Source organism: Glycine max, chromosome 17 (assembly GCF_000004515.6).
Source record: "Glycine max cultivar Williams 82 chromosome 17, Glycine_max_v4.0, whole genome shotgun sequence".
Classification (NCBI taxonomy): domain Eukaryota; kingdom Viridiplantae; phylum Streptophyta; class Magnoliopsida; order Fabales; family Fabaceae; genus Glycine; species Glycine max.
Genome location: NC_038253.2, coordinates 10,813,580 through 10,838,944, shown reverse-complemented (window position 1 = coordinate 10,838,944; position 25,365 = coordinate 10,813,580). Strand labels below are relative to the sequence as shown.

At 31.7% G+C, this 25,365-nt stretch overlaps 3 protein-coding genes across 4 annotated transcripts; 1 reads left to right on the top strand and 2 right to left on the bottom strand.

The window, feature by feature from the left end:
* The first annotated feature begins 5,802 nt into the window (after positions 1-5,802).
* On the top strand, positions 5,803-7,704 carry LOC100790163 (40S ribosomal protein S13). Its single transcript, XM_003549836.4, has 5 exons — positions 5,803-5,948; positions 6,047-6,119; positions 6,232-6,370; positions 6,590-6,776; positions 7,420-7,704. The coding sequence occupies exons 1-5, from the start codon at positions 5,926-5,928 to the stop codon at positions 7,451-7,453; spliced, it is 456 nt and encodes a 151-aa protein (XP_003549884.1). The 5' UTR covers positions 5,803-5,925; the 3' UTR covers positions 7,454-7,704.
* Positions 7,705-9,024: 1,320 nt separating this feature from the next.
* LOC100789629 (uncharacterized) lies at positions 9,025-14,426 on the bottom strand. 2 transcript variants are annotated; one of them, NM_001255445.3, is made up of 8 exons: positions 14,231-14,404; positions 13,981-14,106; positions 12,661-12,759; positions 11,262-11,404; positions 10,641-10,749; positions 10,280-10,387; positions 9,757-9,897; positions 9,025-9,667 (listed from the first exon to the last, which is right to left on the bottom strand). In NM_001255445.3, the coding sequence occupies exons 1-8, from the start codon at positions 14,300-14,302 to the stop codon at positions 9,269-9,271; spliced, it is 1,197 nt and encodes a 398-aa protein (NP_001242374.2). In that variant the 5' UTR covers positions 14,303-14,404; the 3' UTR covers positions 9,025-9,268. The 2 variants fall into 2 exon arrangements, with proteins under 2 accessions (NP_001242374.2, XP_006600175.1); XM_006600112.4 differs by lacking the exon at positions 10,280-10,387 and having other exon boundaries at positions 9,044-9,667; positions 14,231-14,426.
* Positions 14,427-19,408: 4,982 nt separating this feature from the next.
* On the bottom strand, positions 19,409-25,075 carry LOC100789105 (uncharacterized). Its single transcript, XM_003549834.4, has 4 exons — positions 24,404-25,075; positions 23,626-23,778; positions 23,332-23,537; positions 19,409-19,759 (listed from the first exon to the last, which is right to left on the bottom strand). The coding sequence occupies exons 1-4, from the start codon at positions 24,821-24,823 to the stop codon at positions 19,552-19,554; spliced, it is 987 nt and encodes a 328-aa protein (XP_003549882.1). The 5' UTR covers positions 24,824-25,075; the 3' UTR covers positions 19,409-19,551.
* Between the last annotated feature and the right edge of the window lie 290 nt (positions 25,076-25,365).

Here is a 25,365-nt window from a genome sequence, read left to right as displayed (position 1 = left end):
GCCCAGGCTTCAAACATCTAAAAGCTATTATGTCTTTAACTAACTTAAAGAAGATAAGATGATGTGTATGTATAATTAGGCTAATAAAAAAAATGTTTCTATTTATTATAATTATTATTGTAATGGTGTTAATTACTAAATATTACATACCAATGCAATATCGATGATTGTAAAGAAAATGTAAAGAATGATGGATGCTTTTAGGAAGAACTAGACTAGAAGAATATAAGTTATTATTGAGGTCCGAGTATGGATATGTTCCACTATCAAATGATTGAGTTAGATTGGAATGTAACTTTTTGTCATTCTAAAAATAGCATTGGCCACTAGTATTGTGAATTTTTTTTAATAATAATAAGTATGTGATTGTTGAAATGTGAATGTAAGATCTAATTTTTCTAGGAAATAAAATGGTAAGTAATGTAGAGGAAAGTCCCTACTAAAAAGTAGAGTCTTCATTTCTAATGGGAGGTCTCTTATCATATCAATGTCGCACTCGATGTTGTTAGATGAGTGTATTCATTTACTTAGTGGAATTTATATCCAAGGGCGTGCATCAGTACTAGGATGGGACGTTGATTTTTACGTAGCCCTTTGTTTTGTATGGTCATTAATGATGTGTTGGGTAGAATTTGTGGTAGATATGTGTTGTACTCTAATTTAGCACTTATGTTGCTGCTATTAATGGTTATTGCATATTTAGTGGCTATATAAAAGGCCATTTAATATTAGGTAATCGTTGCAGGGGGGAATTGTATTTTGGTAAATAAAATAATGCTTGTAAGTGATTCAGGTACTCCTTATACCCTTGGGGTAATAATAATTCGTTTGGCTGATTAAGAAAATGAGTGTAACCTCACACTTTCTTTACACGTGTGCACCTGGATTCGAGAACCATCGTGTCAACGCTCATAACTTAGCTTAGGTAGTATCCCTTCTATCTATATGATATGTTTCCTTAAGCTAAAGTGAATTTAATAGAAATTGGAAACTTTTGGAAGACTTAGACCAATAAGGGAAATAAGGGTAAGGAAAGGCAGTGGGAAAGGTATCACCTTAAGCCCCAATACAGAATGTGTCTCTTAACTTGTTGGTAAGTGTACCAATTTTATCACAAGTAGTAAATATTAAAATAAAAGTTCAAGTGTCAAATCCAAAGTGACTTTGGTTGTATTTAAGTGATGTAAGTTCAACTCAATTATTAAGTAATGAGAAGAAGTAGAAGAAGAAAAAATAAGGAATTGGAAGTGTGAAATTTGGAGTAAGGCAAAGAAAAAGACAACAAGAAAAATAAATAATAATTTAAATGCAAAAAGATGAAGTCGAAATGTGATAATGTTGGGGTCTAGCATGCTAAAACTACTTATAATATAATGTAAAAGATTTTCACTATCTAGTGAAATCCATGTTTCCACCCACATCTACTAAGACATTCAACCATGATCCCTCATGATGAAGAGCCTAATTTATTTATTTTTTTCTCTCAAATATCTTTGCAAAGATTGAATGATAAATCACATGAAGCATGAAGATGTATGCAGAGGCAAAATAAAGTTGTTTTATTCCTAGCAATTAATTGTTTAGATGTCTTTTTCTAGTTCTTTAGAAATTACTATTTTCCAATATATAATCCCTAAAACTAATGTATGGATGATCATATCATACAATAAAAATGAAGAGCATAAAAGAAGCAATAAAAATAGAAATTACATTTAATAAATAATAAGAACAATTACATTATAAGGGTGTTGGTCTGCCAGACCCCAACAATGGGGGTTTGGTCTCTCATAGCCATGAGAGACTTTACACTTCAGGGGTTAATGTGAATGGAATAAGCGGTGGATGACTAAAAGAAAGAAAGGGAGGAACGACTAAAGAATGAAGGTTTCCCCTAAGGGATAGACTCAGGCTTTAGATAGCTCTGAAACTTGGTGTCTTTTTCCCTTCTGTTTCCTCCTCCTTATATAGGTTTCAGATAGCTTACTTTTTATGATAACTCCGCGCTTAGCGTGGGTTTTTCCGCTAAGCACGCCTTTGGGCTTTGCTGTGAACTTTCTTCATGTTAAGCTTGGAGAAGATACTCTTTTAATATAGCTTATACTATCTTAAGTATGAGAAGATATTATATTATATTTTATCTCTATAAAAAACAAATCTAGATCTATCTCTTATTCAAGTATACTAAAAACTAAAGAAATACATGTTACAATAACTATATTTTTATTTATTTTTTGTTTTGATCATGCATGTTGAAACTTGTTTTTTCCCTCCCTTTTTGACACACTAGTTCATCCAACTAATTAAAGTTGACATAGTTACTTTATTGCTCAATGTTGTTTTATTACATAATTTATTATATTTTAATAATAGTTTGAGTTTATAATCTTGATTCTAATTGTTTAAATTTACATGCTAAGGTATCTATTAATATATATATATATATATATATATATATATATATATATATATAATATTTTTATTTTAAAATATATAATATTAATATAGTAAAAATGTTAACATTTAAAAAAATATATTTATATCTATCTTTGAATTCGTTAAAAACATTTTTATATAGTTTATTTATTTTACTCATACTTTCACTCATTCGAATAAGTAGAAATATTTTTTTATATCGTTCCTCTTTATTTATATCTATCCAATCAATTTTTATTTTTTTTTGCTCTATTTCACTTTTAGTTCTATTTTACTTCTTTCTTAATTTTGTTTTCTTCTTTACTTCTCTTCTAATTTAAATATAGCATAATAATGAAAATAGACAAAGGCAAGACAAAAGTTAAAGTCAATGAGGTGCACTATATTGATTATAATATGCCTTAAGCTTTTTCATTAAATAAACTACACTGTTTTTTTTAAAAAAAAAAAAAACAATCGATTAAATGTTAAATTTTTAACACATAAAATAAGACTTTCATATTTATTGAGTTCACATATTTAAGTCTATCATTCTTCACACCTTTGTAAACAACATGATATTCAATATGAATTTTACATTTATTGGTCCTTATAGAGTGGTTTATTGAAGTTGATTGACTAGATCCATTAATTCAACTTTTTTGTTCTAAGATTTATACTCATTTTTTTTTAAAAAAATTATTACCCCTAAAATCAAACAAGAGACCAATGACTTTTGATCAATCTAGTCCAATTCATTGTTTGCACCTTGGCTCATCACATCATCCTTACATTTCAAAAAATCAAGATTTTCCATATAGGACAAAAATTAACATTGACTTCCAGCAACTAATATGTTTTCATTTAAAGACCTAATTCTTGTATTTTTGGGAATCATTTTTTGATGCAACATGACGCCTATTTTTGCTAGAAATTAACATGGAAGAACAATGACTCTAATGGTTGTCCTAACCCTTCCCACCTAACCTTATAAACTTTTTTTTTTCTCTATAAATATCTAAAGTAAGCATCTCCTACAAGAATGCATTCTTCAATTAGTGTTAAAACTATACTTGAGTTATAATTCACTTAAACATTAGTGGTTATAGGTGCCCACCATCATCATAAACTCATCTTATGCCACCATCAAGATTATTTTGAACAAAATAAAATCCACCACTGGTTCAAATATGCATTTTCTCCTCTTGCAAGTGTGCTATATATGTTTCTTGAAACATGCAGTCAAACTACCACTTCATTTTCATGGCTCAAACTTTGAATTTGAACCTTTCCATCATCCTTAACTCAGTTTTTTTATCATGTGTTTTCTTCCTCGGTCACTTTTTGGACACATGTTTATGAATCATCATCTCTTTTAGTTAATTTCAATAGAGTTTATACAATAATGTGCACTTGCGATGTCTCCTAAAATTGTGCCTCTGATATATATATCTACGAATTACACAAGATGTAAATAGCAATTAACTAAATCAACTCTGATTTACACATTAAAATATTAACAAATATAACTAATTTCATAAATTAGTTATATTTAGTAATATTTTAATGTACAAATCATAATTAATTTCCTTAATAGCTATTTATAGTTGTATAATAATTAGACACATGTGTAATTGATAGATGTATATATAATAGGCACAATTTTAGGAGCTGTACATTATTGTATATAAGCAATGGCCCCTTGAGGAATAAAAGCATATGAACCATTATTTTAAAAAAAATGTAAGAGAATGGTTCAGATGTCCTAAAATTGTTATAATCTAAAAAAAGAAGAAGGAAAGTAAAATAAAAAAAAGAAACACAAAATGATAATATTTAGAATTGTTATCAATTATTATTGGCGTTTTCCAATTTTTAATGTAATTTTTATATGAACTCTATTAAATATATAAAGTGAAATTCATATTCTGTAGTAAATCTTAAAAATATTAGTTTAATAATTTTAAAATGAAAATAAAGAATGCGTTGTTATTGTTATGATATTAAAATGCATTTCGTTTTATCTTTTTTTAATTAATATTCTAACTATTTTAATTAAAGAATTAATAATTCAATTTTTTATTAATCATATTAATACTATTGAAAAATAATTTTTTTTCTTTAAATAATTAATAATATTTAACAGTTTAAAAATAAAACATTATTTTTAATTTTTTTCTTTTCTTTACATGAAATGATGTAGCATCATGAGTACATGATAGGGATGGATAAATGAGCCCAGGTCCATGGACGGACCCATGGAGCCCGTGGTCCGTGCGGATTACGGACCAATTTTTTTAAACGGTTTATGGTTATGTACTTATGTCATATTTTTGGGTCCGTCCTGCTTAACCCACAGACTATGCGGGTTTGGCCCATGGGGTCCGCGGGTTGCCTGCAGCCCGCATTAGGTTTAATTTATGTGATCCTGACCCAATTATATTAGGTTTGATTTTCTCTTTTTCACTTTAAACTTTTTTTTTAAATAACAGATAAAGAAATATATTAAATAAGATAAAGATATAAAGATAAAAATAAAAGATTTAAATTAAAAGATGACAAAGATAAAAAATGATAAGATAACAAAAATAAAAGAGTAAGATAAAAAAGATAAGTGATAACCTCCTAATAATCTTCTTTTTTTTTTTTGATATTTTCTGGATCTTTTTCTCTTTTAATCTATCATTTTCATATTTGAAAGTCATAAATAATAAAAATATTAATTCTTCTCATTTAAGCCAAAAATAATTATTAAATAAATATTTTTAAAGATATTTCAATATATTTTTATTATAAAAAATAGCTCATATCATATTTAGTAGTTGTAGCAGGCTAACAACATTTTTTCTCCTCACGTGTGCTTAACAAATATCGAATTAGACTTCTTGTTGACAATATATACTAAAAATTCGTTACTAGTATTTGATATGCAGGGTAAAATAATATGTAATAATTATTGTCTTTTAATCACTTAACTTGATTTTATTCTAATATTTATTATTATTTTGAGTTTTAGGAAAAGAAGATGAAGATATAGAGATGGAGATGGCTAAGCTATTTCAAATATCAAATCATTTTATTGCTTGAATTTTTTTTTCTTAAGACATTGTTTATTTTACTGATGTAATTAACTAATTATTGAAATTTTATTTACATTTATATTGAATTTAATTTGATTGTATTATATTTTTATTAAAATTAAAATTCTTTTAAAATTAGGTCCGCGAACCGGCCAGTTTGACCCACGGGGTTCGCGGGACGGGGGACCAATTTATTCTGTAAGAAGCAGGACAGATCAGACCGATCTACTACCAATGCGGACTTATACAGACGGGTCTTATGCGGGGCGGACCGATCCATTTATCCACCCTTGTACACGTGTCTGTTTCTTTTATAAATAAATAAATAGAACAAGTGAACAGAATTAGGGTTTCAAAGTGGACAGAAGAGAGCGTCCTAGTCGCAACCCTAATAAGAAGAACCACAGCTTCAAGCGAGTGACATCCACCAGCCATGGGTCGTATGCACAGCCGCGGGTTTGTATTCATTCTTTCATCTATATCATCGAATTCCTTCTCTTCATTCCCATTATTATTCAAAACTAACATTTGTTTTTTCCTATTATTGATTCCAGTAAGGGTATATCCTCTTCTGCTTTGCCCTACAAAAGGACACCCCCTAGCTGGCTCAAGATCTCTTCGCAAGATGTAATTTGTCTCTCCCTCTGTCTCTGTATTCAACGATTTTTCCTCGTATCATGGTTTTTTCGCATTCTTAATGATGTAATGTGATGTTTTGATTATTTTTTTGTTGTTCTAGGTGGAAGAAAATATCTGCAAGTTTGCGAAGAAGGGTTTGACCCCGTCTCAGATTGGTGTCATTCTTCGAGATTCTCACGGTATTGCTCAGGTCAACAGCGTCACTGGCAGCAAAATCCTTCGCATCCTCAAAGCTCACGGTTTGTGCTTTCTCTCTGCAATTTTCTGTTATTTTAGGTAATAATAAGTATAATGTTAATGGATATTGGATTGGATAGTTGTAAAATATGTAATAAGTTATGTGAATGGGAAAAGTAGAGAGTGATCTAAAAAACTGAGATGAATTCGAAAGTGAGTGTATATTTATTAAAACTACCCTGATAATAATAATGAAGAAATGATTTGGTGGTTGGCTTCAGGGCTTGCGCCTGAAATTCCAGAGGATCTTTACCATTTGATTAAGAAGGCAGTTTCAATTAGGAAGCATCTTGAGAGGAACAGGAAGGACAAGGACTCCAAGTTCAGGTTGATTCTTGTTGAGAGCAGAATCCACCGACTTGCTCGCTACTACAAGAAGACCAAGAAGCTCCCACCAGTCTGGAAGTAGTAAGTACCAAGTTCCCACCCATCACCCTGCTATGACTCTCTTGCTATTATTTTATCAATGCATTTTTAGTGACTCTAAGTGTGTTTAAGGTAAAAGTTCTAGCCTATGATTATGTCATGTTGCTATGCTTTAGCTGTGGCCAATGTGAAATGTAGTGTAAGCAAAAGGAAGTGGTTTGGTTCATTTTTTCCCTGCCTATCCAAACACAGTATTTAGTGCATTCCTAGGATAATTTATTTTAAGTATTTTAAATTCTGTATTCTGTATACCGTATACATAGATTCTTTTTTGAAGCATGTTTTAAGTATTTATTAGAGATGGGAGACACACAAGTATTTGTTTTTCAGATCTATTTGTTACCTGCTGGATGTGTTGTAAAATGGTCAAAATGATAGACATACTTTCCTAGAAATGTCGTTCAATAGGTGATGCATATTTGATATTATTTGGATATGTTACATATGATGAAATTCTATTGATGTTCACTGCTAGTTAGTCCATTTTTTTTGTTTTGAGTGCAAACATCTGTATGATGCTTTCTTAAGTCTTTGTGCATCTGTAATTTGAATGCCAATCTTGTGTCTTTTTTTGATCCATTTGAACTGTCCCTGTCCTGCTATTAATGACTTGCAACTTTTGCAGTGAATCAACAACTGCGAGCACTCTGGTTGCTTAGAGAATGTATCAACTTTCATGGGTTTTGCTACCTTGCAGCCTCTGTTGAGCTAGCAGTTTTCCATATCATTTTGATGTTTATTTGAAAGCTGGATAGGTGATGTGGTCTTTAGTTTTGTTAAGAACCTATTTTTAGACTGGGAAAGATACTAGTTAAGTCAATTTATCAATGTGGTGTTCTTTTTATTTTAGCTGTTGGAGGTTGTCAGAGATGGCTGTGGTTTTTGGTTTTAATAATATAATTGTTGAGAAGATTTGAAGGGTCGCATTCTTTACCGCTTATGCATTCAATTGGTTACCAAAGGAAAACGGGTCTATTGCTTTTAACTAAACTTAAGTTGATTAAGTTAAATTCAATCAAATTCCACTTCTTTAAAATGTGATCCATACACACCCTCAGTTTTCACGTCTTGAACATATTTTTTTAAGCGTTTCTAATCAAATAACTGATATTTTGAAATTTTTTTTAGTGTTAATGTTTTCTCACCAATTCCTACTCTTAAATACAGGACTATGACTTAGAGTTTCCAGCGTGTAATTTTTAGTATAATTTTATTCTCACGACTCTTTCAATGATATTCTCCTAATAATAGTTTTCTCTTTCGGATATTATTTTAAGTTTTTTTTTTTCAATCTTTTACTTTTATCTTTAAATTAAATTTTAATGGTCTTAAACGAAATTATCATTTTAAAAAATATTGTATTAATATATTTGATGAATTTTTATTATACTTTATAATTATTATTACAAAATTTTAATTTCAATTGTTATAAAATAAATATTTATCATGTCATAATTTTTTGTATATTGTTACCATGACTAATAGGGAAGAGAATTAAAAAATGGTGAGTGGTGATATTGGCCTACGGTTGTTCATGTCTTAAGTGTACTGGATTTTACCTTGAGAGGTACTCTTTGTATACCCATTTTCTTTTCCCGTATATTTTGTAACAAGTGCAGTAATATTCGGTTCCTTTTAGATTGAGTAGAACGAAGATCAGTATCCATTTTGTATGCAGATGTTATGAGTTTTGTATTAAGTAAAATCAGAAATATGACGTGATACTTAAGCTATAAGGTTCTCTGACTTGATAGAATAGTATTTTGAGTTAAGATCTACTGTTGTGCAAAAGTCATAACAGCTGATTTTAACCAAATAAAGCTTATCAGCATTAATACAACATAGTGACATACTATACCCAGAAAGAATAAGTGCAGTATTTTGCAGCACAATATGATGAATCGAAGATAAACAATCATAAAATGGTGGTTTTATGTTGTTAAGAATGTATGGAATTATGGTAGAATTTTGGAATTGATCTCATAACAAGGTGGAATTGAGGTTGATATCTGATAATGCAAGTTGATGCCGTTCAGAAGCTCCGATTTGAGTCCATACATTTAGCCTGTTGGTCTAGACTGTTGAATTACAACTTAAGAATACATTTCAATGGTTTACCACCATTTTGAATCATCATTTCGAGCCTGTTCTTTGTTTTCAATAATCGTATAAAAAAAATAATGGAATTTTACATGAACACTATCCTACTTACAAGAGAGAGAGAGAGAAATTTCACATAACACTTCGGGTCATATAAATACTTAAGACATGAAATATAAATTTTGATGGTTTAGCAGTTTAAACTTCAAACCCTACCTTAAAAAATGCAAATAATCACTTACAACGTAGCTATCTCAACTTCATCCAGCCAAAAGGAACTCAGAAATCCAATCCACAATACGGTCCATCTTAATAACTTTGTTTCACGCACTTGGTTCTCATGATGCATATAGTATATCCAAAAGAATTCCAACTTACACAAATTGCCTAAATTCCAAAGAATAGTTCCATATAATGCACAGTGAACGGATGTGAAGAAGATGAAAAAAAACAATATATTCCCACACGAAATGTAAAGGAGTTCCTGGAGGCACAATGTGCTTTTCCCTTGGGAATCCACCAGGAAACAAATGGCAACACTCTGAACTATCGAGAGGCTGCTTGTCTAAATTACCGGATCCCGAGCTTTCTGGGCTAGTAGGATTTATCTCATATTCAGCAGGTGGGTTTTCTGACCCTCCTCCATTATCCTTATGTGACTCGTCAGAGTCATCTTCGTTATTTTCTTTGCTAGGGCTTCCTCCAATATCACCTTTAGGTATGTTGTGAACCAAATCTGGCCGAGGTTCCACACCAACACGCCTAAGGTGCAACTGCCATGATATAGACAACAGTTAAATCCATGAGCTTGACTATCAGAACAAAATCACATGTAAAGTAAGAAAAGTCAGATATGACATACCTGAAGATGCAAGTTAACTTCATCTGGTCTTGAAAGAAAAGGAAAATCTCCCCCTGTTTTCAAATATGCACGCCTTGCCTCGGGATACCTTTCACCCAGTTGATCTTTAAGTTGTTGAGGAATTGCACAGTAGTCATTAGTCTTTAAGAAAGGAGCAAGATCATGTAAAAAGATGAAAGTGGAGTTATTAAAAATTTTATATCATACTATTCTGGGTCATAATAATAAGAAAAATAAAAGCTTCAGACATTATCATCACAATGTCACAACTCACAAGCAAAATGTATATATAATTATGTTGATGGTGGATTATGGAAAGAACTGCCAGCAGAATTTAACATAACTAATGTGGAATGGTATAACTAAAAAACAGAGCTTGTACTAGGCACACCAAACAATAAGATTAGCAATTAATCTAGAGACTGAATAATTAAGACTTTTTAAGAAAAGAGCCATGCAAAAAAATTAAATCTTTTAACAGCATGATACAGAAATACGCAAATTATGACTTGAGATGACATACATCCATTATAGTGATAAATGAAACTGAAAGAAGAAGTGGTCCCACTGAAGCAGCATCAGTTGTCAGAGACAACCTAGAGGCCAAGTCTTCTCTAGAGAGGGTTTCTACCTGAATCAAGTAAATCAAACAAGCTATTTAACACAATAAATGCAAACATAAACAAGTAGGGAAAAAACAGGATATAGATTAGCAGCATTATCATTTTAAGGAAATATGGAGTGCCTTAGGATAGTCAACTAGTCCCCAGTCTAAAGTATGGTGGAAACTCTTTATTGTCCAAAAACAAGACAAATTCTTGCAAACTGAAAGGCGCAAATAGCATATTGCTAATAAGCATTAGATAATGCAAGACAAAGGTTACCTGAGAAACAACAAAGTCCACTGAATCTGCAATAAACGGTTCATGGGGACCATCACGAATTCCTGTTAAGACATACCGCTTCAGCAAAAAAGAAGGAGTCCAACTAACACTGCAAATGCAATAGTAAAGCTAGATCAGTTAATACATGGAAAACAGAATAGATCTACTGACGAACTGTCAGGAAGTATAACAATTCCCGGTAAGAAAGATGATGTATTTTTGTTGTACAAAAAAGTTTAAGAGGAGGGGATATTGCATCATTCTAAGGTCAGGCATACCATATGTGTCAGCAAGTGCTCGCAATAGTAATTATGGATGATGCTTAGTTTAATGGAATATTAAGGAATTATTTGTCTAATGGTACAGAAATAAATCTGTAATTTTAAAGATATTACTCTAGTTTCCTTGTGTTTAATACCTACTGTAATTTCTTGACAGTGCTATAGACTTACGTGTATAGGTAAAGTAATCATTGATGCTTTTGTTTGTTACAATTTCCACTAGGTCAGCACATAAAACAGTTTATCTTTCATAAATTAAAAAGAAAAAAACCACAAGCAGTTTGCTCATTTCTAGCCTATATCTACTATTACTCTTTACAATAGAATCTGAGAAAAGTACATGGGCGCCCATGGCATTGCAGCAGAGAAACTTCGTGTCTCCAAAAATGTGTTTGATAGAACTAACGATCGAACTCTTCTAGGACGATGCTGAGCAAAGAGTTGAGCTAGGAAACCACCAAGTGATGTACCATAAAGATGTATCTGTAAGAGATATTAAACTAATTTACTAAACATTTTCTCAAGTTGTTTCAAACTATGTCACCAAATTATAGATTCAAAAGATGACATTACATAGACAGTCATTTAGACATATTAGAGATTTGTGGTAAAAACTACTAATATCATGTATTGTGTAGATCATATTTTATACTAAGCAATCATATGAATAATAATACATTTGGATGTATGGTTAGAAATTTCCCTTTTGCTGATACTTGACAGAATTAACTTCCGCAACAGATTAATCCTACAAGATACAATGGATGAAAATATAATTGAAGAACAAGAACTGAAGTCTTTCACCAAACAAAACATATTTCCAGTGGCAAACTACATCCTCACTGAAATGGTTGTGGTAAAGAGCATTTGTAATTTTAACCAAATACACCTAAAACTTAACTATATAAAAATCATACATGATATTATAAGTGACAGGTGGCTTGAACAGCCTTCAACTTTGTAAGCAGGCTAGCCTGTATTTTAGGCAGGATAGGAATATATTTAGGCTCACATGCTGGGTCTTCAACTATATTGCGAAAGAACTTGGCTTCAAAAATCTGGGAAGGAAGAAGATATATCAATCTGATTCATTATGACCAATCAGTTCATTGCAATTAACAATTTTAAGTAAGCAAAGGCTCATAAACCAAATGTTAAGCCTTACTATAGTGTACAGTTCCATATTTGGACTGATGCTCCAAGATTGTGAGTAGTTGGGGTTAAGACTTAGCTTGGGCTTGTGTTGTTTGGCCTAATTAAATCCTATAACATCTCACAAATTCTTGGAAATGTCTAGGAACCATTCCCTCCTTAGGGTGCATGTGTATGGACATCCCACACAATATCCAAATTCAAAAGTTGTAACATGTTACAGCTCCCAACAAAATTATATGGTGCACAACAGACAGTGTTATCAATGGAGGATGGCACCGCCATATAAACACATCATCACTCCTTATGGCACTGACAACAGAAGTAAAAAAAGCTTTTTCTATAATATATGAATGCTAGAAGATGTGCAAAACTGGATTATAGGAACCTCAAGATTTTAGAAAAACTTTGTTTAAATGAATTGAAGACTAGCTACGTAGGGCTTTCCATTAATTGGAATGATCAATGTCTCCAACATAGAATAAAGTTATCAAATTCTTCAATACCAAATTAAGCATAAGTGGCTTTAAAAGCAAATAGATGTAGCATCTATATGAGTAAAAAGCATGATGAGTTTGAGATCATACATGGTGTACATCAATAGCATCCAAGAACTTTTCAAATGCTTGAATCCACTCAGTATTATTCCATACACGAGGTATGTCAACAGATATGACACGGTAACCCTGTACAAAATGGAAACTTGGGTTACTCTTTCAAGAATTGCAATATGAGGATTAATAAAAGTAAATACAAGCATACACAAAATAAATAAACAAAACTCTAGTCAAACCCTGTTAGTAAACAAAATACAATGAGATTTTATTGTATCAGTTACAAAGATGGAATGCTAATAGGAATAGGGAAAAAATAAACTATAAAAATGGTATTCTGATTAATAATAGGAATGTGAGGAATTCAATTCCCTAAACAAAGGTTGTCAATTCCGGAAAATTAAAAGGAACAAAGTAAAAGATATCTCTCAGCTCACAGCTGTGAGCCCAAACCGATGGCCGAAAAAGATTCTTACCTGCACACTATCTTCCCTTCCCCTGTCAGCACGCTCTATAAAACCGTTTCTGACCCACCATTCTTCCCCTCTCTAATTTCCACATGTCCCCTTTGCTCTTCTAGAGTAAACTCTCCATAGCATTGGGCCACCACATTTTAAAAAATTCACATACACACCCATCACAACAAGCATCTTTTGCACACGATTTTCTAAACCTCAATTCATATATTTAGCATTATTCTTTCTTACAAGTCATGATGTAAAGAGATACCTAGTAGACCATTTAAATAGCCAAAACAAGCATAGTCATGGGTTAATTAAGTTTTTAGTCCTCAAACTATGGGGGTTTTGTTATGACATTTCATCACTTAACAAAAAAACATTAACGGCAAGGACAATTTTTAATGCAAATTCTTTAGGGACCAAGTTTTTTTTAAAAATAGTTTAGGGACCAAAAATTCAAAACCCCATGGTTTGAGAACTAAAAACTTAATTAACCCTATAATCATTAACTATAGTTCATCCTGCAGTTAGCTGAGTTTCTAGGTTATTGCTCTCTCTCGGAAGAAGAACTTCTGCAGAAGACCATTTTCGAAGTTAGCCATCCATTGCCTAACATTCAAAGGGTTATGTGAAGCTCCTATGTGTGTGGAGAGGGGATGGTGGCATCATTTCAACAATCACGATGTCCACGCGTGAAATCGTCCATGTGCGGCTAAGATTAAAACACAAAGTCAAGTAACTGTTTTAAGTGGGCAGGAGCTGATCTTAAAATAACTTCCAATCTCGACTAAGATGAAGAATGAGTCTCTAAGATTAGGCCATTTCAAACCCCACAACAACAACGTAGTGCTTCTTCCACGCATTGGATGTGATAATATGCAGTAGTACGTACCTTCATAGATAATGACATGATCTGTTTATAGTATACATCGGCGGTTCCGGCGGTTCCAGGAAGACATATAAGCGGAGGCACGGCTTTTGGACCGAAATCGTAATACCGCCACTGCTTAGTGCCAATCTGTTAATTAAAGAGAGTTGAAAAAGCAAAAAGGATCAAACAGAATAGAATAGTAGAAATTCCCAATTCATTCATAAAAGAAAACCTAACCTATAAGAAGTGGTGGAATTGGGAGAATACATACAGGAATTTTGTGAAGAGGGACTTGGGACTTGAAGTGGACGTAATCACCGGGCGCCGAAAACACGCCTTTCATGGTTAATTCCAAGGGCGGCTGTGTTGTGTTGTGTCACTGCCTATGCTGTGCCTGCTGCCATGCCCATCCTTCAATTCCACCTTTGCCTATTATTGCAGCGTCAACTTGCAAACCCATCATTAAACCAAAAAGTCAATTTTTTTAAAATAAAATTTCGAGTTTGATTTTTAGAAATAAAAAAATTATTAAAATTGACTGATTAATTTTTTTATATAGAAATTAATCATATGTGGTACTGATAAGATGACAAAAAAAAAATCCATAATTTACATTCATTCTTTTCTTTTCTTTTTCCTTCATTATAGTGGTTAGCCATGTTATGCTTCCTAATAATAGTAATAGTAATAATTTATTCTTTAGGTTTTAGGATATGCTTGAATTTTAATAGCTGTAGAGGAGTTACCATCGAATATTCTCTCTCTTCAAATATTTGCTACGGTGTCATTACACAGCATAATACTACTTATTCCTCCTTTACTCGAGAGTCTAAGGCAACTTCGATGAACATCCATAATAAATAAAAGAAAAAAAAAACTTCGATGATATCCAATTTATATTTCTCAACTGTTTTAAATTTTGTTATTTGCCATCCAACATTTCACAAGTCCATGGAATGGAAAAATGGAATCACAGCAAAGGGATCGTGATGGTTAAGCTAAGCACGAGTGGCAACTGGACAATCTTAGTAGAAGCAAATTATTAATGATTTCTTTAATTGGAAACTAACAGACCATGATAAATTAAGCTATCTGTAGAGTATTGAAATTAATGAGTTAAATAGTTGATTAAGCCCCTTTATTTAATTAAATAAAATAAATTAGGTTTAAATTGTTTAAAATAGTTAGTCAAAATTTTATAAACTTTGAAATTGATAAATTGTGATAATTGGTATATGAGTATATTAATGTTAACCGAAAAAATTGCACTTATTTTCATTAATAAACATAATCTCATAGTATATTCAAGGAGATAATTCTTTTTTTAGAGGTTTTTTATCCTTTTGGTAGGTCCTTTCTCATGGGTCTATATGTTAAATTTTTACCAATATCAAAGATCAATAATTTGAGCAAATTATAAATAAAAGATAGATGAATTTCAATAAGAAATGGAGATTGGAAAAAGTAAGCTTTAGAGAAGTAATGAAATTTTAATAAATAAAGATTTTAGAGGAAAATAAAAAATGAAATTGAAATAAAGGTTAAAAATATTGTTCTAATCTCGTCAAACCATAAACTTTGCATGAAATTAGTGTCACGGTGGACTTAAAAGGATATAAGGGTATTATATATTTCAAACCTTATTACAATGGTATAAACTAATATTTATAAACAATAATTCATAACTACCTATAACTTCCAGATCACTTTCGGTAACTTTTCATTATCATCTTCACCGTCTATGATTTTTGTCTTTAATCTTCACCATTAATGACTTGTGTCTTTAATCTCTATAGTTGATATCTTCTACTATTTTGATTATTTCCAAATCTTCCTTTCTTTTATCATTGAATAATCAGTCAGACTAATTCTTATTACTTTATTGAAGATCATTTTTCAATAATAAAAAAATAATCATGTTAACAATTACTAAATAAAGTGTATATATATCACTTAATTTTAATTTTAAAGAGTCATAATTTAAGTGTAATTATTTTCTTAAAAAACCTTCTTCTTTATTAAATAATTTATTTTCTACTTTTGATTTTTGTTCTTACTTTATCTTTTAGCATAAAAACGTCAACTAAATAGTAAATCATAAAGTTAATAAATAAATAAATAAAATATTTATTAAAAAAAACAATGAAATCATAAGCAAATTAAATAACTTACATTCAAACTTTATATTTTTTAAACAATTACTATTTAAGTTCAAACTTTAAATCTGATTATTTAAACTTGAATAATATTTTATTTTTAATTACTTTTCACATGTTGAGTTTAAACTTATATTGAACATGAATTGTTTATACCCCTAGCACAAAGTCAGTATCTACTCCTCATAGTTGCAACGAGAGGAGGAGTTACTCAAGGTAAATGGGCTAAAAATAATTCATAAAAATGTGGTATACCAATAACTCAAACTCTCAGAGGACTACAATTAATAATTAACAAGCTCTCATTTCCATCAATGCAAAAGTGCTTTCTGCATTCGCAAAGTCTAACAACTCTTTAGAAGTTTTCAAATCAGAAATGGCATGTAAATAACACAAAATTTCTTAATACACCACTAATTTGAAATAGGAAAAGAATTTGAACAAACATAAACATCGCTAGAGGTTCAAGTGAAGAACTTTGTCTGCACAAACTGCTACAATAACTGGACCAGCCAAATCACCAACAACACAACCTGCGAAATAGGCAAATAAAAGATGGAAAGCCAAAAAATAAGAAGAAAGAATCAGCTTTGCACGATTCAATCAAAGGTGTTAGCAAGACATTAAACATTCCCTTTTCAACACATTCTCTCATACTTATTAAAATGCACACGAGTCCCTCTAGTAGGGCAATATCACAAATAAATAGGGAATGAGACCAACATTTAGTGAAACTCGCATATATTTCATCCAATAAGAAATAGTATTTTGAAAAAATTAAGAGTGTTACACACTGTAACTAATAATCGTATTTCTACGAAAGTAACTAATGAAAAATTGAAAATATGAGACAATATTTTTTATATACCGAAACTAAATTTCAGTTTCCACTCTTTTACGTTAATTAGAAGTGGTGGTGAAACGAGTGTTAGGGAGTGTTTTGCATAACCATCCTACTTTTAATCTTTCGGCTAATGTTTTGCATAACTTGCTATAGCTAGCTTTGATTGAACATGAATACCAGAAATCTATGAAAATACTTTCATTTTTTTAAAAGTAAGAATCAAAAGATGGTATCAAAAAGTTTACATTATCATGTATCATATTTAATCAATTAGGTTAAATTTTTTTACTGAAAATATTTTCCTCTGATGCTAAGGAAATATATATTGAAATAATTAGGCTTAGTTTTCTGTAACTATTTTTTTATTATGATCTCTAAACATAATCTAATCTAAATACATAATGGGAATGTTTTTAATTCCTATTTGAAAATCTTGAAATAAAAACAAAAACGAAAACGTTAACCGTTCAAGGAAAACAATGTCAGGTCCATGTTAATTTAAATATTAAACTAGAAACTTAGCCTGTACCTGCATAAACTAAACATTTAGTTTAGATAAATTAAATCTTATAATAAATAGTTTTAAATGCATAAATTCTATTATAATAAAAAAATTGTAATAAAAGAAATATTTTTTAACATAAATTATGATTGCTAGTTTATTTTTTAATATAATGTTCTTTTTAATTATGATAATTTTTAAAACAATTATAAAATTTAGAGTAAATTATACTTATCTTTCTATGTTTTTTTTCCAATTGCATTCAACACTTCTCCTTTCATCCTATAATAACCCCCTCAATCATTTAGCTCACATTACATCCACACTATTTCCTTCCTAAACATGATTTAATGATTTAACATAAAATAAGCATATGTTTAACACTCTTAGTTCCATAAAAGATATGACACCATTTTCAATCTGAAAATATTTTAACACTCTTTTTTTTTTCTCTAATTGGACGTGAACCTAACTTTTGTTGGACATGAATCCACCTTGTTGGTACGCATGTGTGAACATCCTTTCTTATTCTTTTTCTTTTAGTTCAATTTGTTTTGTGCGTGTTGGGTCATTTGGTTATTGTGTTTTTGTTGGACGTATTTCAAGTAATGCCTATTAATTATGCATATTGATTGAATATGTTATTTTGGTTCAAATTTTAGTATTTTGTTATTGTAGTTGTGTTTTTAACTCTTCTCTTTGAAATTTTATTTTCGATGGCTTGGTGTTTGATAGAATGTCTTAATCAAGAGTTACATCTTCTTCAAGTATTAGCAACAATGAAGTAAGAACCAAATATTAAAAGAAAATTTGTTATTATCTTAAAAAAGACCCATTTATAAGATCAATTGTTAATTTGTTATTGAGTATTTAATAAATATGTTAGGACAATTTCATCTGCTCACATATTTCAATTGATGTTAGTTAACAGCAAAAAAAAGGGATAAAAATAATGTAAAAAATATATGGGGATCAAATGCAATTTGAGAAAAATACATAAGGATGCGAGTGTAACAAAAATATTAGAATAATTTCATTTATTTATATATTTTAATTAATATCAGTTAATGTCATTAATAAAATGGAATAAAAGTAATGTAAAAAAGAGAGAAATATCAAATACAATTTAAAAAGAAACGCAGGAGTGCGAGTATAATTTACTCTGAAATTTAACTTGGAACTAAACTTTTTTAAAATGTTGGATTAAAATATATAAGGTCAAAAATTCTTAAAACGAGTGATTGTAGAAAAGTTTCTAAAAATACTTACTAAGATTGACAGCTAATAATGGTTCTTATTGAATTAATTTATATTGAGACTTTCAATTTTTTTTACAGCATTGAGACTTTTAATTAAAATACACTAATATAAAAAATACAGTTATTTAATTACAAGTAACCATAAATAGAGTAGGATTGTTATTTTTTTATATAAAAATTACTTTAGAAAGTATTTAACAATGTAAATTTTACATTAGACATTAAACTAAGTATAACTGCAAATGTTATGTGCGACTACGATTGCTCTCTAGCTTCAATAGTGCTGGACAGTACAAAGCCACAAAGACAGGAGCCACTGATAGCTGACAAAGCTGATCGAAGCCTACAAAATGGTTTACACCAAAAAATTGCTGCAACAAATGTACTGCATAACATTCATTCTTATTTTAGGTTAGAAATAGAAATAAAAATAGTGGTGTCCCACTTTAATATAATAAATAGTAACATATTAGGAGACCCTGCATTCCCAGTTCCAACCAATCCTACTTTTAATCTGTAACAAACTTGCCATTTCGTATAGCAGAAGGACAAACGGAGGGTAAGAAATTCTGCTAAACATGTTTTTTTCTTTTTTTAATAGAATTGCTGCACATCCTTTGTAATTTCAACATAAAAGCACCACAGTAGGATAATATAACATCTTCATCTATTTGATACACACAATAAATTTACAAATCTATTCCATACATTCTATAATAATGTTACAACATGGACTTCACATCATATAAACTAAAAAGAAAAACTATAACAACAAATTAGAAGGTATACATCACAAATTGGAGAACTCAAACTCCGTGTTTTAAGTGTAGTTTATCTTTGAATAAAGAGGGCAGCTCCAACTAATCCCAACCATATTGTTAGGCCAACCCAGAAAGCTCGATTTTTCCCTAACCCGACAGGAGGTTTCCATACAAGAAAGTCCCCAAGGTAATCTTTAGATGATGGAAGCTGATTCGTGACTGATCCACTAATTTTTTTATCATTGTCCTTGTATTTATCACTCCATGTTGCCGCATAGCTACAATATCATCATACATACTTGATAAACCACAACTTTAAATATGCAATTACAATATAACAAGAAAAATGCATAAGCAATTATAATGTTCCTTAATAGCAATGCCAGTGGGTTCCTTTCACTGGAAAACTGAAGCATTTAAAGACATATATTGCGCTTTTCAAGAACCAAAAAGGAATGGAAAATGATGATACGACTTCAGCAAGTTGCAGCAAATTCAACCCTACTTGTTACCCGAAACCCTATAAGCCTAAAAGACACAGGAAAATTTGAAAAGAAAAGGAACACAGAGAGAGAGAGAGAGAAAGAATTGAGCATCCATAGTTGCATTCTTCATGTTAGATATATGTGTTATTTATTCTCTTTGCTTGTATCGCTTTGTCTTTTCTTATGTTTTACTTCTATTACACTCTTTTGTCTGCTGAACAAAGAGCTGTAGTCTGCCCTTGTCATGTCATGTACTTCTCTCATATATAAAACATAAGCCTCACTATGTGAGGATGTTGTTGGTTCTCTCACAAATATTGAATCCCTAAACTTAAAATCTTAAGTCTTGATTTCTTTGAAAGCAACAAATTTAGTTACTTTGTGCTTTATCAAAAACATTCAGCTTTGTCACTATTTCTTGTCAAGTTAATTATTAAAAAATTGCATCCTTGCATCATTGATATTGTTTCAGGGGCTATGTAATGTAATCAGTCTTCTCTTTGAAATAAGCAGAGAAATGTAACTAGCAAATTAGGAATAACATTGGTAACCAACTGTACAGATGTAATAAATAGAGAGGAGAGAGAATAGAGAAGGGGTTGTTGCTGTTGTAAGTCAGAACTGGGAGAGTTTTGGGGACTCTGAAATTACCCCTATTGTATCGTCATGCTTCAGGGTCACATTGACTCGGAAGAAAATCTCACTAAACATTCCTTTTTCATCTGATTCTTGATCTTTTCTTTCTAAATTCTGATTGAATCCTATCAATTGGTATCAAAGCAAGTTGATCTTGCAGAATTATTTTTTCATGGTGCGGAAGAAGATGGAGACAAGAATGGAAGCGGTGGAAAGAAGTTTGATGGAGTTGAATCGTCATTCGGAGGAAGTGCTGGGATGCACCAACAGGAGGACGCATGGCGTTGGAACTCTGAAACCATGATGCAAGATATTCTGGGACGATTAGAGGCACTACAACCCAGAGGTTGAGGCGTGAAGAACAGAGACGATAAACAAGGATCATAACTATTCCTTGCTCTAAAAATTATCATAACAATCCTCCTTGTAAAAGCTAGACAAATAATTTCTCATATCCATATAGTGTCATGCAAAAACCAAAGTATTTCCCAATTTGAGCTTTCCCATAGTGTAAGTATTTCAGTTTAATTCATAGTAGCTTAATACTTTTAACAATTATTATCTTGTGTCAAGATCAGAAATAACACACATGATCCTATATCAAGACCATTCACAGAAAATAAACAGCACTTATGTTGCCACGTGCTGCATCCTAAATAATGAAAAATTCTAAAAGTCAACCCAAACTATTGATAGAAGCAGTATCACTCCTTGTGTTCAAACAAGATAAATTCTCCAAGGTCTCATTTAGACAGTTAGTGTTAGTTAACTTCATTAAGAATGCAAGGCTCATCCCCTTGATCTTTGTAATTTGCACTAGACTTGGAATGGTTGTATCTTTCCAGTGCTTCAAGTTGCCAATCAATCACTTGTTATCACCCCATTGAGCCTTTGAACTACAGTATGCAAAAGAAACGTTGGGTTCTTAATGGTGATTTATGTTGATCCCATTTATGTTGATCTTTTCCTCACCAATTATTTATTTTAATTGAAGGGTTTTAATCCCATTCCATTTGATTCTCACCTCACCAATTCATTATTAAGCCCTTTTCTATAGGGTTAGCCAAGCTATTGCTGCACTTGACATATTGATTTGTGATTATGCCATCAGATATTGTCTCACATATTAATCCTTTAAACTAATTTCTTGTTTTTCCATTGTGTACCTTATTAAATGTTCTAGACATAGTAGTTTCATATCATATTACAATGCATGGATGGCATTGGTTGAAATTAAAACAATATTTCTATTAACAAATACCCTGGTCACTCAACCACCTTACATGCACCCACTAAAGCAACAAACACACACAAAAAAAACATTTCTAGTCATTTTAGCTCATGGGCATTTACCACATCTATAATAGATACCATCCTTGCAAGAAATCAAAGCATGTTTTATCATATTCTATTGATTTATAACTACAATGTGCTAATTATGCCATAAATATAATTAAGGGTTAATAACAAACATAAACCAAAAATATTATCATTAATACATAGTTTCAGCATCCCATCACACAAGAGTACAGATGGGAATTGGGAACCAAGATCTATTGTTAGATCCAGATAACTGCTCATTTAGAAACAAAATAATTAGTAATTTGGTCCTCAAACTTTATTTTTTTTTTGTTTCTGTTTGATCCTCCAACTTTATTTTATTCCATTTTGGTCCTTTATCTTTTTTTTTAATTTGGTCCAATTAGTCAATTATGATGGTTTTTACCGCCATTTTGGTAAATAGGACCAATTGAAACCAAAATAAGAAATAAAATATCAAAATGAAACACAAAAGTTATAGAACCAATCCAAAACAAAAAAATAAAGTTAGAGAACTACTTTTGCTGGTAGAGAACTCATGTGTGCATATAAACCTGAGTCAGGGATAGCAACTACTATTATATTCAGTGTATTTTGACTTTGCATACAACATTAGCAAACCAAACCTTTTCTGACTAGGTGGGGCCAGTACATGGATCAAACACAGCATAATGTTCTATTGTAAATCATGTCATAAACTTGTCCATGGTATGCTTTATTGCATTCTTTAACATATTAATATTAGGTCCCAGGTAAAAGGTGACATTTTTGTTAGGCAATTGATAAACAATGTAAAGCTTTCTTGAATCTTTACAACATGTATCAAGAAGGTGTTTTATGTATTTTTTATAAATTAATAATTGCTCACTAATTTATAAATTGGTGTTATATCATTTTGGTCTGACCTGCCAGATTGAGAGGAGATCTTTGAGGTCAGGGAATTAGATATCCAACCATGATTTGGTGACAGAACATATGGATTTGTTGGAGGAAAAACTTAAAGGGTTGGACTTTGGAGGCCAGAGTTGAGGCTAGCATGGAAGTTACCGAGACTGAGGCATTTAACTGAAATAAGAAAGGTGCCGAACAAATACTTGGAGGATGAACATGAAAGTTTCACTTGAAGACAGAGAATATAAGCAGTGGCTTCCACATGTCTAGGTGCAATTGGTAAAAAAGCTAGTTCTAGTAGTACAATTGCATAAGTAGCGGGATGAAAAAGTCTAAGAGCAATCATCCAAAACTCTTAAATCTTCCCAGAAAACAAACACATCTATTTAGTACAAGTTAGAATAATTCCATAGATGAGAGTAAAGCAAATAGAAACAAAAATGAATGACAACAATGTTAGAGAGAGGCTAAACAAAGACTCAAACGAGGCTAATTTGCAAATGCAACCATGAAGTCACCTGTCATAAGTAGAACCAATCAAGGGTATAGTCACCATCTCCTCCTGGGATATCTTGAGCTTTGGCGCTTGTAAAATGTAACGAAGCTCTGCAGCTTGGCGTCGGATGCTAACACTTGGGTGCGTCTTTTCTAATTGTCGGTATAGAGCAATGCAATCTTTATGGCGGTTATGGGCTTCATAAGCCATAGCCAGCCATATTTGTATCTGAAATTCAGAACTTTTTTAAAATTACTTTTTCCCCTCCTCTTTATACAATTAGACACAAATTCTTATTTAGGCTAAAAGAACCAACCTCACCACCGAATAATGTAGGTCCGGGTATGATAGTAAGTGCAGCTTCAAGAAACTCAATGGCACGTCCATAGGATCCCTTCCCATAAGCCTTCTGACCCAAATCAAACATCAACTGAGCAGTGGCCCTCCTCTCTGCCTGTTCCTTAGCTACCTGTTTGATTCACCAAACCAACAAACAACACATCATCAATAAATAAGTCCTCGGTCAACATAGACTCTATGCAACAATTGTTACCCTAAGTTAGAATAACAAATCCTAGACCTAAGGTTTTAAAAAACAGTCAAGGGCAGCAATTTTAACCGCGGCATTAAGATTTTTGGGGTATTTGCAACTGCAATTGTGGCCACATCAAGAAATGCGACGGCTACAAGCCTACAACTGTAACCCTAATTTATGTTGTTTTCCACTTTGAATTGGAGTTCCACTTAGTAATCTGCAACTCCGGGTAACAAACGTTTGAATTAAAAATCAACATAAGTTGCTGAATTTGATATGAAGGCACGGAGCCACTGATAGTAATTTGTTAAGTTTTAATACTTTGCATTATTTCTTATTGACTAACGTTATAAAAATCTCCACACGTCAAAATTAAACTCTACGCTTCGTTTGGTAGAAGTGAAATAAACAGTAAATTCTGTGCCACTTAGACTTTTATTTTATACTTTAATTCAAAACTTTTATGTTTTTTCTTTCCACTATGCCAAACACACAATAAAAACATCAACTCAAATTAGAAAACCAAAAAAATTGTGAGAGTTAAAAAGGAAAAAAGAACCTTTTCGAGCTCTTTCCTGACTCTCATCCTCTTTTCTTCCTCGGTTTCTTCCTCCTCGCCTTCCTCTCCAACGCGACTCTGCAACTCCTCGGCCTTCTTCTCGAGCTCCCTCCTCTCCTCGAACTCCCTCACTCTCTGCCGCATTTCCGTCTCCCAGTCCACGAACCCCCCACCGCCGCCTCCCCCCTCCTCCTCCTCCTCCTCCTCCTCGTCGCTGTCGAAATCCACGCCGTTCTTCTCCGAGTTCGACTTCCCACGCGCCACCACCGCGTAGGAGGAGGAGGAGGGGTAGTCCCTCTTGGACGGCGGCGCGCACAAAACGACGTCGGATCCGGCGGGACGCGCTTTCCTCTCCAGAATCACGCTCCGCGGCGAAGTCAGGTCCAGTAGCAACGCCAAGTTCCCAAGGTTCACAGCCATAATGATGAAGCAAATTACTGGAAGAAAGAAAATGAAAATGGTGACCAAGAGAGATATCTATTCTATTAGGCTGCTATTATTGTTCCGTAAATATCTTCTATACTTTCTTTCTTTTTTTTTTGTCTTGTCGTTTTTTTGGTTGACATGGGAACGTGGCGCCGTCTAGTCCAGTGACGTGTGGCACTGTCTCTAGTTCAAACGCGGTCGTTCTTAAACTCATCACCAGTTTAAATATAATTTACTTTGATTCAATTTAACAATTTTTATTTTTTTAATATATTTTCATAATGTAAAATTTGTTAACTAACTTGCATAATTATTATGTTATATTATTTTAAAAATAAATTATATTTTAATTTATTAAATTGTGTTTAATATATTTTAGTTAAAAATAGATTTTTTTGCTTCTATTTAACATTACTATAAATCATGTACTATAATCATTAAAATTAAAATAAAATTAATTACTTTTCACATTTTGTTGGTTTTGCAATATTTTATTTTTTGGAGTTGGTTTGATAGTTTACCAACAATTTACGAAC

Bases quoted from the DNA above. Each gene is read 5' to 3' on its own strand.
- LOC100789105 (XM_003549834.4), bottom strand. From the start codon at position 24,823: ATGGCTGTGAACCTTGGGAACTTGGCGTTGCTACTGGACCTGACTTCG. The intron at 23,538-23,625 runs GTTGGTTCTTTT...TCTGAATTTCAG, and splicing joins CTACATTATTCGGTGGTGAG to ATACAAATATGGCTGGCTAT. The intron at 19,760-23,331 runs GTGACTTCATGG...ATGATATTGTAG, and splicing joins ATTGGTTCTACTTATGACAG to CTATGCGGCAACATGGAGTG.
- LOC100789629 (NM_001255445.3), bottom strand. From the start codon at position 14,302: ATGAAAGGCGTGTTTTCGGCGCCCGGTGATTACGTCCACTTCAAGTCC. The intron at 10,388-10,640 runs GTAACCTTTGTC...TACTTGATTCAG, and splicing joins TGGACTTTGTTGTTTCTCAG to GTAGAAACCCTCTCTAGAGA. The intron at 9,898-10,279 runs GTATGTCATCTC...CCTTTCTTAAAG, and splicing joins CATTTATCACTATAATGGAT to ACTAATGACTACTGTGCAAT.
- LOC100790163 (XM_003549836.4), top strand. From the start codon at position 5,926: ATGGGTCGTATGCACAGCCGCGG. The intron at 5,949-6,046 runs GTTTGTATTCAT...TATTGATTCCAG, and splicing joins GGTCGTATGCACAGCCGCGG to TAAGGGTATATCCTCTTCTG. The intron at 6,777-7,419 runs GTAAGTACCAAG...CAACTTTTGCAG, and splicing joins CTCCCACCAGTCTGGAAGTA to TGAATCAACAACTGCGAGCA.